Genomic DNA, 13,790 nt, shown 5'->3' with positions numbered 1-13,790 from the left:
ACATCGCCATATTTTTAAATTGGCTAAATTTAGTTGGGCCACCTTGTATACCGTGTAGTGCCGACATTTGGCCTACTTGTTTATACACATGGGGACCAGAACACTTCATTTACGGGGACAAGGTATTTCTTCCTTGTCTGCGTTATGAGGCGATCCGTTCCGTGTAAGTATGTGGCAGGGGTATTTTAAAACGTTAACGAAATTTTAAAACATCGCCTGTGGCCTATAATAAGTCCACTCACTGAACCGGAATACTCAATAGACGGACATTATTGACAGTGGACATAAAGATACATCATGCAAGATTACGAAACACTTCTTAAAGTTATTTAACTAAATTTTAGCCAACATATTGCTGCACAGGTATTGAAAGCCGTGAATTCACATATCATCTTAAAACTAAATTGCAAAATATATGCACCAGTTTTGAAATCCGTGCTGTCAAACTTGCAATAAGAATGCACTGTTCTCCACTTAACTTTTTAAGCAAATCTCCTTTTTCTGCATTGAAACTCAAAAGAGACTGGAACACATATGCATTTCATCTCAAGCTTTCGGAATGCATACCTCCTAACTGGTGTAATACTGAGAATTTGTTTCAAGTGGATATGACTAACCAAGTAACTAGCTACATTTCGTAAACTGCAATACGGGCCAGTAAATTGAAATTATTTAGCTAAAGTTCGCTAATATGGCAGATATTTGTAGTCATTGCACGTGCAAATTAAGTCCGCCTCTGAGAGTAATCTACCTCATAAAGTAGAATTTTGCTGAATGGCATAGACAGTTTTAAACATTCTGCTAAAATTCTTGTTAAAATTCTGTTAAGTTTTAAACCTGGTATTTTCTTGCGGAGCTCGTGAGCTATCAAAAGTGTCCTCACATTGGTACAGAGATAGAGAGAAATGATGCATAGAAAGGCAAGAAGCTTGTACTAGTAGAATATCAACTTCGGCATAGTTAAATACCCGAAAGCTGGGTGCCTTAAGTACCGGCGTGCTTCTTGCAGCACCGTTTGAGAACATTGCATATGTATTAGAGTTTGTCTGCGTTCGCACTGTCTGCGAATGGCCGCGATGTGTGGTAAAATGTGTGTGATCAATAATAAAGTATTAAACAAAAGTAACTCAACAGAGATATGCGTTTACAAGCATCTGAGTTGATGCCTACCTTACGTTTATGCCGACAAATACCGCCTTAAAGCGTTTACATTTCCATGTAAGCAGAATGATAAATCAGCTAGCAAGTTTCTGCTGGACGTAGAGTTCATTAGCCACGAGTGAAAATTACGTGCTTTGGAGTGGAACTACGTTGTCGCACACTGTGACACCGTACATAATCAGAGTAACCGCCATGTCAATGTAGATGTGCTGAAAATCACTAAGGAACTCCACGACCACGTTTGTATCAAACAATTGTCTGGAGTCGCTGCAATTCAACGTCCTTGGCCACTCTTGTCTATACGTGATACTTCGAGTCTACCTAAGCATTGCACAGATCATGTCACAACGTCGTCAGTGTCAAGCGGCCGTGGTCATAGCAAGGTACTTATTTATTTTTTTAGGAAAACCCATTAGCGATATATTTAAAATCCAAGTTCTGCATCACAGAATTATTCCTAGTATAGTTCTAGCAGCCATCGTCAGCTTCCTCGGCCACCTTTTATACATGATGCACACGTGTGCGTGTCTGCACGTCTCCTGCCTCGCGCCACGAGCTGCGAGATTAGTGGAAAAGGGGAAGGAGAATAACAATACAGCTTCTTGTGCTGCTGCTATCTGTCCAAACGGCTCTCAGGTCTTTCGCTCGTCGACTCGCTCCTTCTTGTATTGGACCTATCCCCGGTCACTATAACGTGGTGACATGGACGTGATTCTAGCGTTAGCACGACATCATGGACGAGGCCAGGAACTAGAAACCGACGGCCAGCGCAGACGACCTCGCCACAGTGCAGATTAACCTACCGTCCTTCTGGCCACAAAATCCTGCAGCCTGGTTTATTTAGGTGGACGCCATCTTCAACCTTCGCCGCATTAGCTCGCAGCCCGTGAGGTTCCGTCACGCTTTCTTGGCACTCCCTACAGAGGCGGTCTAGGAGTTGCAAGACGTTATGGACGCAACCCACGACACCACCCCCTATGACGACTTCAAAACGACGGGCCTTCAACTGAAGTCCTCGTCTGCGTGCAGGCGCCTCCTGCAGCTTCTCAACCAAGAGGAGCCCGTCGACCGTCAAAACATCTACGTCGCATGCGGCGGCTCTTCATTGACTGTAGGCTGGACACAAACAACCCGCAGCTGCATGAATTGTTCCTTCAGCGCCTGCCGCACAATCTCTGGTCCGCCTTAGCTACCACACTAGAAGGCCTGTCTCTCGACAATCTTACAGAGCTGGCCGATCGCGTCGCTTAATATTCAGCAGGAGGTACGCGGCATCAAAAACGACCGTTCCCCCGTCGCACCTAGAAGGTCGGCAGTCTCGCCTTCAGCGAATGATTGCCGAACTTGCGGAGACCATTACTGTACTGCGCAGATCGCCCCACAGTCATCAGCGCGATTGCGATTGCTGTTCCAGATTCCTTGCTCGGTCCACCTCCCGCTTTGGTTCTCATCGTGCCGCATACTGCTTGTATCACAACAAATTTGGTTCCTGCACACGTCAGTGTCATTCCCCTTTAGTAGCTGGCAGGTAAACATGCTGTAGTTTTACTGATGGTGGCCGGTGACTCTTGACGTAGGACAAGCGGCCTGTTTACGTCACTGACAGGATTGCCAGACAGCTATTTCTCGTGCACACAGGGGCAGAGGGGAGTGTCGTACCAGTGGCACAATTAGACCAGCAGCGCGAAAAAGAACCGCACCCGTTCAAAGAGCCAAGACTTTTTCTATGCATACATATCACCAGCGCTATCGTTGCACCATCGTATCACCATCGTTGCAGACATACGCGTGATCATATTGGGTAAGGGATTTTCTGAACTACTTCGCACTTTGTGTTCACCTTCGCTATCGCCGCACCATGGAAACGACAACTTGAATGTCTAAACGAGGTATATTCGCGCCTTTGACCTTAAGCACTACAACGGTACCACAGATCTGCGTTGGCTCCAATTCTGTCAGACTTCCCAACCATCATGCAAGCTTTCAATATTAAGCTGTCACTAGGTCACAACGTCAGGCATCAGGCTTTTATCACAAACCGACAGTGTTCTGCCGCCCCAGACGCTTCGCTGCCATGGCAAGTAGAGAGTGCGACCACATGCTGGCAGCTGGGCATCATCCGTACACCGTCCAGCGGTTCGTGGTACCAAAGCATGACGCAGGGGATTGGCGCCCATGCGTCGTCTATGGTGCGCTAAGCGCACGCGCCAGCCCTGATCGCTGTTCCCTCACACACATTCATGACTTCGTAGTCAACCTAGGTGGAGCGGTAATATTCAGCAAGAAAGATTTAGTGAAGCCCTACCACCAAATCCCTGTCCAGGCAGCGGGCTTTTCAAAGACGTAAATTGCGACACTATGCGGGCTTTCCGAGTACTTCCAGATGTCATTCGTGGTACGAAACGCTGCTCAGACGTTGAAGGCTATTCAACCAGTTCACCTGGGGGATCTGCTTCGGCTTCGCATACCTCGATCACCTCGAGGTTACTAGTATTTCCCCCGAATAGCATAACAACCATTTGCGCCTGCTGTTTTCTCGTCTTCAGGAACACGACCTTCTCATGAAACTGCGAAGTGTCTCTTTGGCGTCCACTGCATTGACTTTTTCGGACACCGCGTGGCTCCCGAAGGAATGAGACCGTTTGAAAAGAAAGTTCGAGGGTTCTGTTAGTTCCCTCGCCTAACTTCACTGCGAAAGTTCCATGAGTTCCTTCGGCTACTCAACTTCCACCACCATTTTCTTCCTAACGTCGCCCGAATTATAACACTGACCGAGCTTCTCAAGGCCACTTCAACTCTACGTCCGACGCCGTAGACCCCTTCCAAGCTTAAAAAAAACGCATTGGCAGATGATGCCCTCCTGGCGCATCCTCTACGTGTTGCACCAATGCATTTTATCACCGATGCTTCTTGTCCGGTTGCCAGCGCTGTTTTACAACAGTTCCAGCGTAACTCATGGTGGCCATTGAGGTTCTGCTTCCAGAAATTCAAGCCTGTAGAAACCACACTGCAGTAATGAGGTATTCTTTTCCAGAGGACGGATTGTAAGTCCATGTTTTGGAGGTATAAAGAGTCAAAGTAATGTCTACCGTCTTTCGCGCTTTCCGTAAATGTATGTGCTCTACAAGTAGAATGTGAACCAATCAGGGAGTTTAAAAACCTGAACGCTAATCAAAAACTGTAGTCGAACCAGAATTTGCAGCAAATTGACACCCAACCTGAACCGATAGTCTTGCAACACGCCAAAACCCGAACTGAACGTCAACCCCGAAAGGATCGTTGATACCTCTTTTATATGAAACAGCCATAATAAGAAAAAGAAACGTGTCTTCGTAGAATAATAGCATAGCTTCAAGTTCAGTGATACAATCGAGAGGTGGGATATGGGTAGACTACTCGGTGTATGTGAAGCCGTTGCAACTAGACATCGATCTCTTACAAATGGCCTCTATGTTGCAAAATTGACGTCACGTCGCCAAGGCAACGGCGAAAGCTCGAATGTTTTGAATACACTGAGCAGCCCGGAACCGTTAAGGCCACTGCATAGTCTAACACAGCGTTGACGCGCGTTAGCGCTCGGAACCGCGACTCTATGGCACCGAAAGCGATATCGCCGGACTATCGATATATTCGATAGTCCGGCGCGACGTGCGGCTCACGTATCCGTCGTCCGCTAATTTACTAAATTATGGGGTTTTACGTGCCAAAGCCACGACCTGCATATGAGGCGTGCCGTAGTTGGGGACTCCAGAAATTTGGACCACCTGGGTTTTTATAGTGCACTTAAATCTAAGCATACGCGTTTTTTCACATTTCGCCCCCATGGAAATGCGGCCGCCGTGACCGAGATCTGATCCCGCGACCTTATGTTTAGCAGCCCAACACAACGGCCATTAAACAACCACAGTGGGTCCGCCGTCCGTCTGGGTACCCCGGCTGCAGCCGGCGCGAGATGCGATATGCTCAACTACGCGCCGCCTCGTCACCCCGAATGCACGGCGTCCGCGTCTCGCCGCTGGTGGCCACGGACGCCCCTGCACATTGCAGTGAGCTCGCATCTTCTTATCATCCTGAATCTCCTATTTTCCTATAAAATATGCGTGCGTCTAGGCGGCGCGGCGCGGTGCACGCGGTGGACTATAAACCCCTTATCGCGGCAATACCGCGGGCCCTGCCATGTATAACCACAAAGGGACGCGTCCATTGCTTGCCTCAGCTGTGTCCGTGTTTACAGTGGGTCCGTATGACGCCGGTGCGGCTTAGCAAACAAACCTGGTTCGGAAGATATCGCGTACGGTGGCTGTATTGACCACACGAAGCTTTGGCCATAGCTTCAGAGAATATGCTAAAGCGTTTCCGGAACTGATTAAGCTATGTCCAAACGGTGCGAGCAGCGCCCATGGTGGTTGTTCTAAAAGCGAAGCTAAATATGTGCTCCAAGCTATCCAAACTTTCCCCTCCTGAATTGAATCAAGATTAGTGTGTTCTGCTCTTCGTTCTTTAGTTGGCATATATTCTAAAGCAGTGGCTTGTCACATTTCTGACTCAGTATATTTGCTCGATGCGGTCGCTATCTGATTATTTTCGGCTAATCCCTCGCAGATGTGCTCAGTTCTGATATATTTGTTTGTGCTGCGTACAAACCTTGAAACGTAGGTGTTTTGTACGTTGTACTTCTTCGTAGCAAAGATCTATTGTCGCTAGTAAATCGCTTACTCTTGTGGACCGTCACGAAACATTCAGCCTTCGCTATTTGCGTGCTATCGGTGTAGTCCATCGTTTATTCAGCGTTTATGGTGCGCATATATTCAAGTGTGCGCCAATTCACTCATTGGCAGTTGGCGATAGAGTGGGCGTAAGTTGGGGTAGATGTGCTTTGGTACTGTGAGCGAAACTTACTATGACAGGACGCGGCGCTACTCACTTTCTCATTGTTTGACGAGTGGTACTCTTCCCGACTTTCCGAGGCTGAAGCACTTCCTTTGAACGTTTACGATACAACGCTGGCGAATGAGCAAATTTCTGCATCCTGGAGGAAAGCCATTGATCACGAAGTGGCGGTAACACATACGCACAGTTGCAGCATTGGTTCATGAACTTGGCCACGCAGATTCATTAGATTCCTTACATTTCAGTCACTATTTATGAAACCAACTGCTGCACACGTCTTCAATCCACATGATCGAATCCAGCATGCTTAAAGCACAGTGAGGTAGAAAAACTCAGCTGCATTTTGGACAGCTTAAAGCACAAAAGCAAGGTCGATGCGGTAGTGGTTTCTTAAGCCTGTTTCACATGCAATTTTAGTCGTCCCAGTATTGCGATTTCCGTCGTTAGCGATGAAAATTGCAGTCGCAGTGCCGACCCCCCGATTTTCGGCTGCGACCAACCGGTTGGTTGCACAGTCGAACCGTCGCAGCGATCACTGCGATTTTCCGTCGAAATTGCGCGAAGAGCTATTTCGCCGGTTTGTTTTGGGAAATGGCGCCTCGTTCAAAGGTACAATGTGCGGAGAAATGCATTGCCGAATTTGGTACATAGGCGAAGGGAGAATAAAAAAACTTGTACCGCAGATTGCATTCTCCCATTTATATGCATTGGGTGACATGCTACACAGCAAATGAAGTGCATTTTTCACGTTTGCTTCGTACACCATTGCGAGTTGCCACAAGACGACATGGCTTTTCGTGGTCTTCACAATTTTCTTTTGTTGAATAGCATGCAGAATACGCGTGTGCAGAACAGCTTTAATAATTCCAACCTCTGCAAATGCTGTATGAGAAGAGAGCAATGTACTCGATATTGCAACGTTGTGGTGAACGCGGTACCGTTCAGTTCCATTTTCTTGACGGTTTTCAAGCGTGAATTTCCCGATGTGTCTTGAAAGGTTATTTTACCTCACCTATTAAATTTGACAGAGCAAGCGTATAGGCTATTGTAATGATTTTTTTACGATGACACTAACTTCGTGGCTTGAAAAAGTAGCGTCGTTAGATTGTTTTCAAATAATCCATGCACGTTGCATCTATTCTCTGCAGAATATTTTTCATTGCACAGAAGCCAATAAACATTGTATATGTTGCTCACTTTGTGTCCTTACTGCCCCGTAATAACGTTTGCTTTGAACGGTAAATGAGTCTACATTTAGCAAATTATTAAATTATTCACGTGCTCTAGTGGCACAGTGACAACGTAACGTCCTGCACCGTCGTGTTAAACTCATACAATAATTCGAAAAGTAGACAAAGAGCCTCCTCTTGCGGAGATGAAACAGTAGAAGACGACACGTGAAAGAAAAGTAAATCAAAGGTGTGCAGTGAACTCAGCCAGTTGCATGCCTTCCTGTGAATCTTACCGTTTTTTAAAGTACAAACGGTTCTTGCACACTCACAGCTTTTAAAGTGTCCAGAAACATCCATGCCTTGATGTTTCAAATAACACCTTCTAATAAGTTTTTGATCACATATATTAGTGTGTAAAATCATATAAAGATATCCACTGTGATAACTACGTTTAAAAGTAATGAAATATTATGCTACTTGCAACAACATAACACTCAGGGATTTTAAAAGAAATTTCTGCATTTCAACAATACACAATATGTGGTTTATTCAATAAAGGACCACAAGCTGATTTTTCGCAATGAAAACCTTATTCCAAGTTTTACCTACCTAAACAGAGGAGAAAAAAACAAACATCTGTACACAGCAATATTACTAAAGAGAAAATGAGGCATCCACCTGTTCGTAACAATTGCTACAAAGGAAACCCTTACCGAGGACTCACGCTCATTACCCATAATCTCTCATGATATTGTTTTTTGTTTCATCCACTGAATCCCTATGTGCAATATATTCCACATGATATGGTAAGCGAGCCAAAAATCGTACATCCATTAAAGTTCTTTATCATGATAAGATAGCCTCAGTTGTTTAATGAATGCGTTTCCTTTATCTACATGTAAAAATTCGTCACTCGGGTCTCACGAGGATACACAATATGTGGTTTATTCAATAAAGGACCACAAACTGTTCTTTTTTTTGCAATGAAAAGCTTATTCCAAGTTTTACGTACTTAAACATGCAAGAAAAAAAAAACAAATCTGTAGACAACAAAATTGCTTTTCAATTTGTTCACCTGCCACTGTGGCCGTAGCAGTCTGCTGCTAACACAAGGCGAGAGGCTGAATTGCCAGCCATGGCAGTCGCATTTCAATCGGAGTCATAGGCAAAAAAAGCTCCTGCACTTAGATTTATTTCATCATTATTTATTGAAACCTTAAACTTCCAAGTGCTATTGCATAGGGGGGCATGTTTATGCAAAATCTAACACGAATCCAAAGCAAAGGACTAATTGTAAAACAAGCATCCTTTCTGATGCTTCGAGTGTGTAAAAATTTATTGCATCAATATGTACTGTTCAACAGCACTCCACAAATAAGCATCATCAAGCATAGGAATTACTCTATCAGGAAGCTGCTTTTACAGATGTATAAATGTCAATACATCAATGATCATATAACATCGTGCCCACAGCACAAAGAAAACCGTTTCCAAGAGTTTTCCCTCTGACAGATATGAGTGGGCCATAAGCAGCAGAAACTTTATTACAGGGCATTGTGTAATACAGCTTATGAAAGAATGAACAGAGTTAAGAGACTTTTAACAGCAGTACCTCATACTATGGCACTAAGACGAACGATGAGCAAGAAAATTTTGTTGAAGAAAATTTCTGGTACACCACTTAGGTACAACAGTAACTATTTGAAAGACTGAAAATTCCAGGTGAGAGTTGGAGATACATTTGGCCCACCCACACCATAAACAAACATTCAACAAGTACTGCAGTCTATTGTAGTACAGTATATGTTGTACTACAGACTATGGGAAAGAGATCTTATGCAGAAATCAAGAATTATGCAACAAGTTCTCGACAACACTGCAGACTTTCTTGGCCAGTCTGGCCTCTCGCTTGCTGATAAGTCAGCTTAGATCAACGTCGGAAAAAAAGACCAGAATCAAGAACTACCCCAGATTGCACATGGTGCTCCACAGAGCTGGACAAATATAACCTCAAGTCAACATCCACAAATCCACAGCTAGTGTAAGACCATCATGGCAGAGACAGTCCATGGGTGAACCAATTATTCTACACCTGGTGAAAAGAATAATCTTGAAATCATGGGGGATGGACGAGCAGATAGTATAGAAAATCGCAGATGCTTGCTTCTGTCCAAAGTATTCTACGGTATGAACTACTAGCAGCGCAGAAAAAAGACAACTCATCGAATATAAGCATCGGGCAATAACAAGTCTTTCCAACTTGACCATGCTTGAAGACCTCCATGAGGAGAGCAAACGAACAAGCACCTAGACAGAGTAGAGTCGCAGCCTGCAGCACAAATTGTTTGTCTCAAAAGCTCAGAACCTGGTCCCAAGATACTATGCGAGCTAGCATATATGAGGAAAACACGACTACCCCCCCCCTTCAGGAACACAACCTCAGGAGCACCTGAACTTGAAACACAACAGGCCCACACCGTCCAATATTGGGGCAAGCAATTAGGCCAGGAGACTATACGCAACTGCCAAACACACTGAGGAGGTTGCTCATCATGAAGATGCAAGCAAACATCAGGCATATGTAGTAGACTGATCTGGCAATAGCAGTGCAACATTAGTATGACACTACATTATAGGAAGCACCATACAAGTGGGTACCTTTCCAGCTCATTCTACACCTAGAAAAGCTGAACTGAAAGCAATCAAAGCGGCACTTGCAGTGCAAAGTTGCAGACTACAATATCCTGCACACCTGCATGGATTCACCAGAAACTGTCTAGGCCTGCACATCGCACAACATTGTCAGGAAAATCAGGAGATTGACATGCCGCTTGCAAGTACATGGTCAAAAATTAATTTACAGGATACATAGCCATGCATATTTTCCAGGACACAAGCGGGCTTATGAAACCGACATAAAGACTGAAAACTAGACAAGCTGGTGTGTATTCATTAGTAACTAAAGCTCAACCGATGGACAACGTACAAGAAAGACATGCTGTATCTGTTCACTTCGCTCTTTTCCATTGTACTTCTGTTGCACTATCGGTAATGAATTCATGAGGCTGCACAGGAGAGGAATGATACCCCCGCCAAAGGCCCTGATTTCACATCCAAATTTACGAGCGCGCAAGCATACACACACACACGTAAACGTTGCAAGGGTGCCTAGCATGAAGCAGTGTCAACACAATGACAAGAGGAACGAAAATACCGCTTTGAAGGCAGATAAAAACTGGTGCTTCATACAACAAAACAAAAAGAAAATACATAAAAATTCCAAGTGCAAGAAAAAATCATTACAATCACCTATTGTGCATGCCAGCACTTTTGAAGAAACACTGTTCTTATTCCACTAGAGAGAGTGACAGCTTGCTTATGCAAGAACACTCTTCCTCTTCCACGCCATTTGAAAAAAAAAACGAGTTTCTTGGAATATAGCCGCACGCGTACTTTTGAGAACAATGCTTTTTGGCCACTGTACTTGCATATTTATTTTTATTTTCTCTCTTTCTTGCGTTTGATTATGTTTCCTTTTATCAAGAATTAGTTTTTGTCAGGCTTTCTTACTGTACTACTTTCTGGTAACCTTTATAAATCACCATGCTTTCACTATAAACCTATTAATTAGAAGTTAGCATAATCCATTATTACTGCTTCGCACTGTAAGCTCTTGCAACATTGCCCAAATAAAAAATTATATAAGGAACACAGAAGCATCATAAGGGTCATTAAAGTGATTTGTTGCAATCTAAAAAAATAAAGAATAGCGCGACTGCAAACGGTACCAGAGAACACATAGGACGAACAAAATAAGCGAGATGAGGAAACTGTGCTGGTCTCACAGAAAAGCAATTTAAAAGTCGAAGTGCGTCATCAAAGCAAAAGTGGACATGTCCCAGGTTCAAAGGAGCTAAGCACAAGGAAGAAAATCAGAGTGATAAATTAAATCGGGAAGAGTTTACTGGATTCCCGTCTCTACTGGTCAGCATGAACGAAAAGCTGATGGGCTGGTGCCTCTAAACGAGACAGTTTCTAACATCAAAAAAGTGTTGAAATAAAGTTTGACAAATATGATGAACTGATGAATCGTCGTGCTGTACAAGAAATCGACAAAAAAGATGTGAAAGCAAGGGAAGAGAAGCTTGAACGAAAGACCCGATGTCGCGAGACATAGACTTGAAAGCTGGTCACTGAAATCAGTGAACTTGACTGGAGAGACCGTTGGTTAAGCTTCAAATTTCATGGAATTCAGGTTACTCCGAAAGAAAACATGTTGATGAAAGTGAGCAGCGTGGCAGGTTTGTTACAAATCTCAGAACTGAGCAAACTGTATGTTGATGCTGTTCACTGCCTTCCGGTGAAAGCTGGCAAGGTCGCGGGAATAATCGTTTGATATACCCGACAAGCCACCAGGGATAAATGGTTGGAAAATAAGCAGAAACTGAGAGACAATGAAAGTAGTACTTTTATACTAGAGAACAGGACAACCCGATGTCGGCAACTGTTCCTAACAGCAAAAGAATTGGCAAAGAAAAAGGGCTACAAATATGTCTGGTTCAGAAATGGCAAGATTTAGCTGCGTAAGGCAGGCGGCGATTATTCAGTCGTCATGTGCAGCGAGCGTGACCTTCCGACATAATCTAGCTGGACAGTCAATCTTGATTGTCTGGCTTGTTTTAATATTTTATTATGCGTGAATCAACACGTCACAACTTTCTCTTGCCACATTAAGTGATGCTGTTGTCTCGGGCTATCAGATGAGCGCTTTGAAATGCCTTCACATGAATGTTCGTCCCTTTGCAACAAAGAAGATGCTATCGAGTATTTTATTTCTAGTTTTTCATTTCTGTTTGATGTGATAATGCTCACTGAAACGTGGTCTAAAAAGGATCATGGTAACTTCTGGTTTACTCCTTATCAGTCATTCTCCTTAAATCGCTCAAATCGTAGTGGCGACGGCGTAATGATGCTACTGAAGGAAGGGTTAAAATGTGAACTGCTTTCTCGTTTGTGTGTTTCTTGCTGTGATTACGAGGTTCTGACAGCGAAAGTGAAAAATTCTGTTTTCTCTGTATGTTATCGCCCGCCCGATGGAAATGTTGAAAACTGTTTTTGCTCTACGAAGACTTATCGTTTATTTCTGAGGCTGCTTCCTTTGTTCTATCTGCTGGGGACTTTAATATTGATTTCTTAGGAGATTCCGCAGCCAAAACCGCTATAAATACGCTCATTACTTCAAACGGGTGCTCAAACCAAATCAATTTGCCTACTGGGATCACAGAATATAGCAAAACTTTGTTAGACCTAATTATTACTTAGTCAGTGAAAGGAATATTGCGGGTGTTATGACCTGCTACTTGAGTGACCACCTTCAAACCTTTATAATATTAGATAGACACAATAATCATAGCAAAACGCAATTTATAAACGTTCGAATAATAACTCCTACTTGCCTTGATGCCTTCAGGAATGACGTGCTAAATTCTGGCGACAAGCGGCAAGTCTATGCGACAAGCAGAAAACCTGCGTCATTCGGGATCATTTTTATCATACGCGCAGCGACACGGACACTGGGCTCCGACAGTTTCTAGCATATTGATGCAGGTTGATCAGACTTTCTGCGTTATTGGTTGCATCACAATAAAAATAATAGTATTGGATAAGAGGGTGCAAGCTACTCGTGTGCTGTTTGGTTATGCAAACAACAAATACCCAAATAGGGTTCTTGTTTACGCATGCTGCTTGCGTCCACTAATTTCAAGCTCTCTAAAGTCAGCAGTATAAAGAGAGGCTATAAAAATAGGGCTTTGAGCCTCACAACTTCAGTTTTGTTTCTTGTATACTCATACAACCTAAACGCTGTGCTGTCGTGACAGCATCTGGCTATCTCATTGCCACATTTTGCGGCAAAAGCAGTGATCACTCAGAGTTGCCTGTGTTAATATTACTTCAAGAATTCTTTAAACAATTCATTTCTAAGCACGAAGTATGTCATGCCCAACTAGATAATTAACCAAGCAATAACCTACTAGAGGTAGCTAAAAAATCGGCAGTCTGCTGAAGTCAGCTTAATTAGCAGCTGCTAAAATTGGCTATTACTGAAATAGGGCAAGGCAAGAACAGCTTGAATAAGCACTTGTCTCGTCGGAAAGTTGTGGCTGTGTGCTGCAGGCCAAAGCAGTCAAAGGAAGCTGCTCTTGCATTGGTCTACCTCTGTCCCAAAACCAGGCACGTCCCCCTAGGTGACTTCACTTGGCTTTGACATCTGCAAATTTGCTTTCCCCAGCACAGAAAACTTAAAGTGAGCTCAATGCACATTACTCACATTGGGCATGCAAAGACGTAAGGCCAAGAGGATGCCACCTTCATGGAGCAGACACTACAGGCTTCAAATTAACATATGACACCGACTATCCCAACTGCCACACCCTCCATTCAAACTAGAAGGGCAGTAGACAACCACCATGGGTAACTGGGGCCTTCATCCAGAGTTTATGTGCAATTCTACCCCAAGAGGCAGCGACCATTATCCGATATAACACTTTACGTAGGGGTGAAAATGTG

General features: G+C 43.9%; 1 protein-coding gene across 1 annotated transcript in view; it reads left to right on the top strand.

Annotated features, from left to right (window-relative positions):
• The window catches only part of LOC142564898 (uncharacterized), a 65,906-nt gene extending 53,054 nt beyond the window's left edge, over nucleotides 1–12,852 (top strand). The window contains exon 6 of the mRNA XM_075676100.1: nucleotides 12,694–12,852. Within this exon, the coding sequence (XP_075532215.1) occupies nucleotides 12,694–12,707 (14 nt within the window). The 3' untranslated portion in view covers nucleotides 12,708–12,852. The remainder of the gene's footprint in view (nucleotides 1–12,693) is intronic.
• Nucleotides 12,853–13,790: the final 938 nt, after the last annotated feature.

The sequence above is a fragment of the Dermacentor variabilis genome, chromosome 11, assembly GCF_050947875.1.
Source record: "Dermacentor variabilis isolate Ectoservices chromosome 11, ASM5094787v1, whole genome shotgun sequence".
In the NCBI taxonomy this organism is placed as follows: Eukaryota; Metazoa; Arthropoda; class Arachnida; order Ixodida; family Ixodidae; genus Dermacentor; species Dermacentor variabilis.
This window is presented reverse-complemented; position numbering and strand designations above follow the sequence as displayed.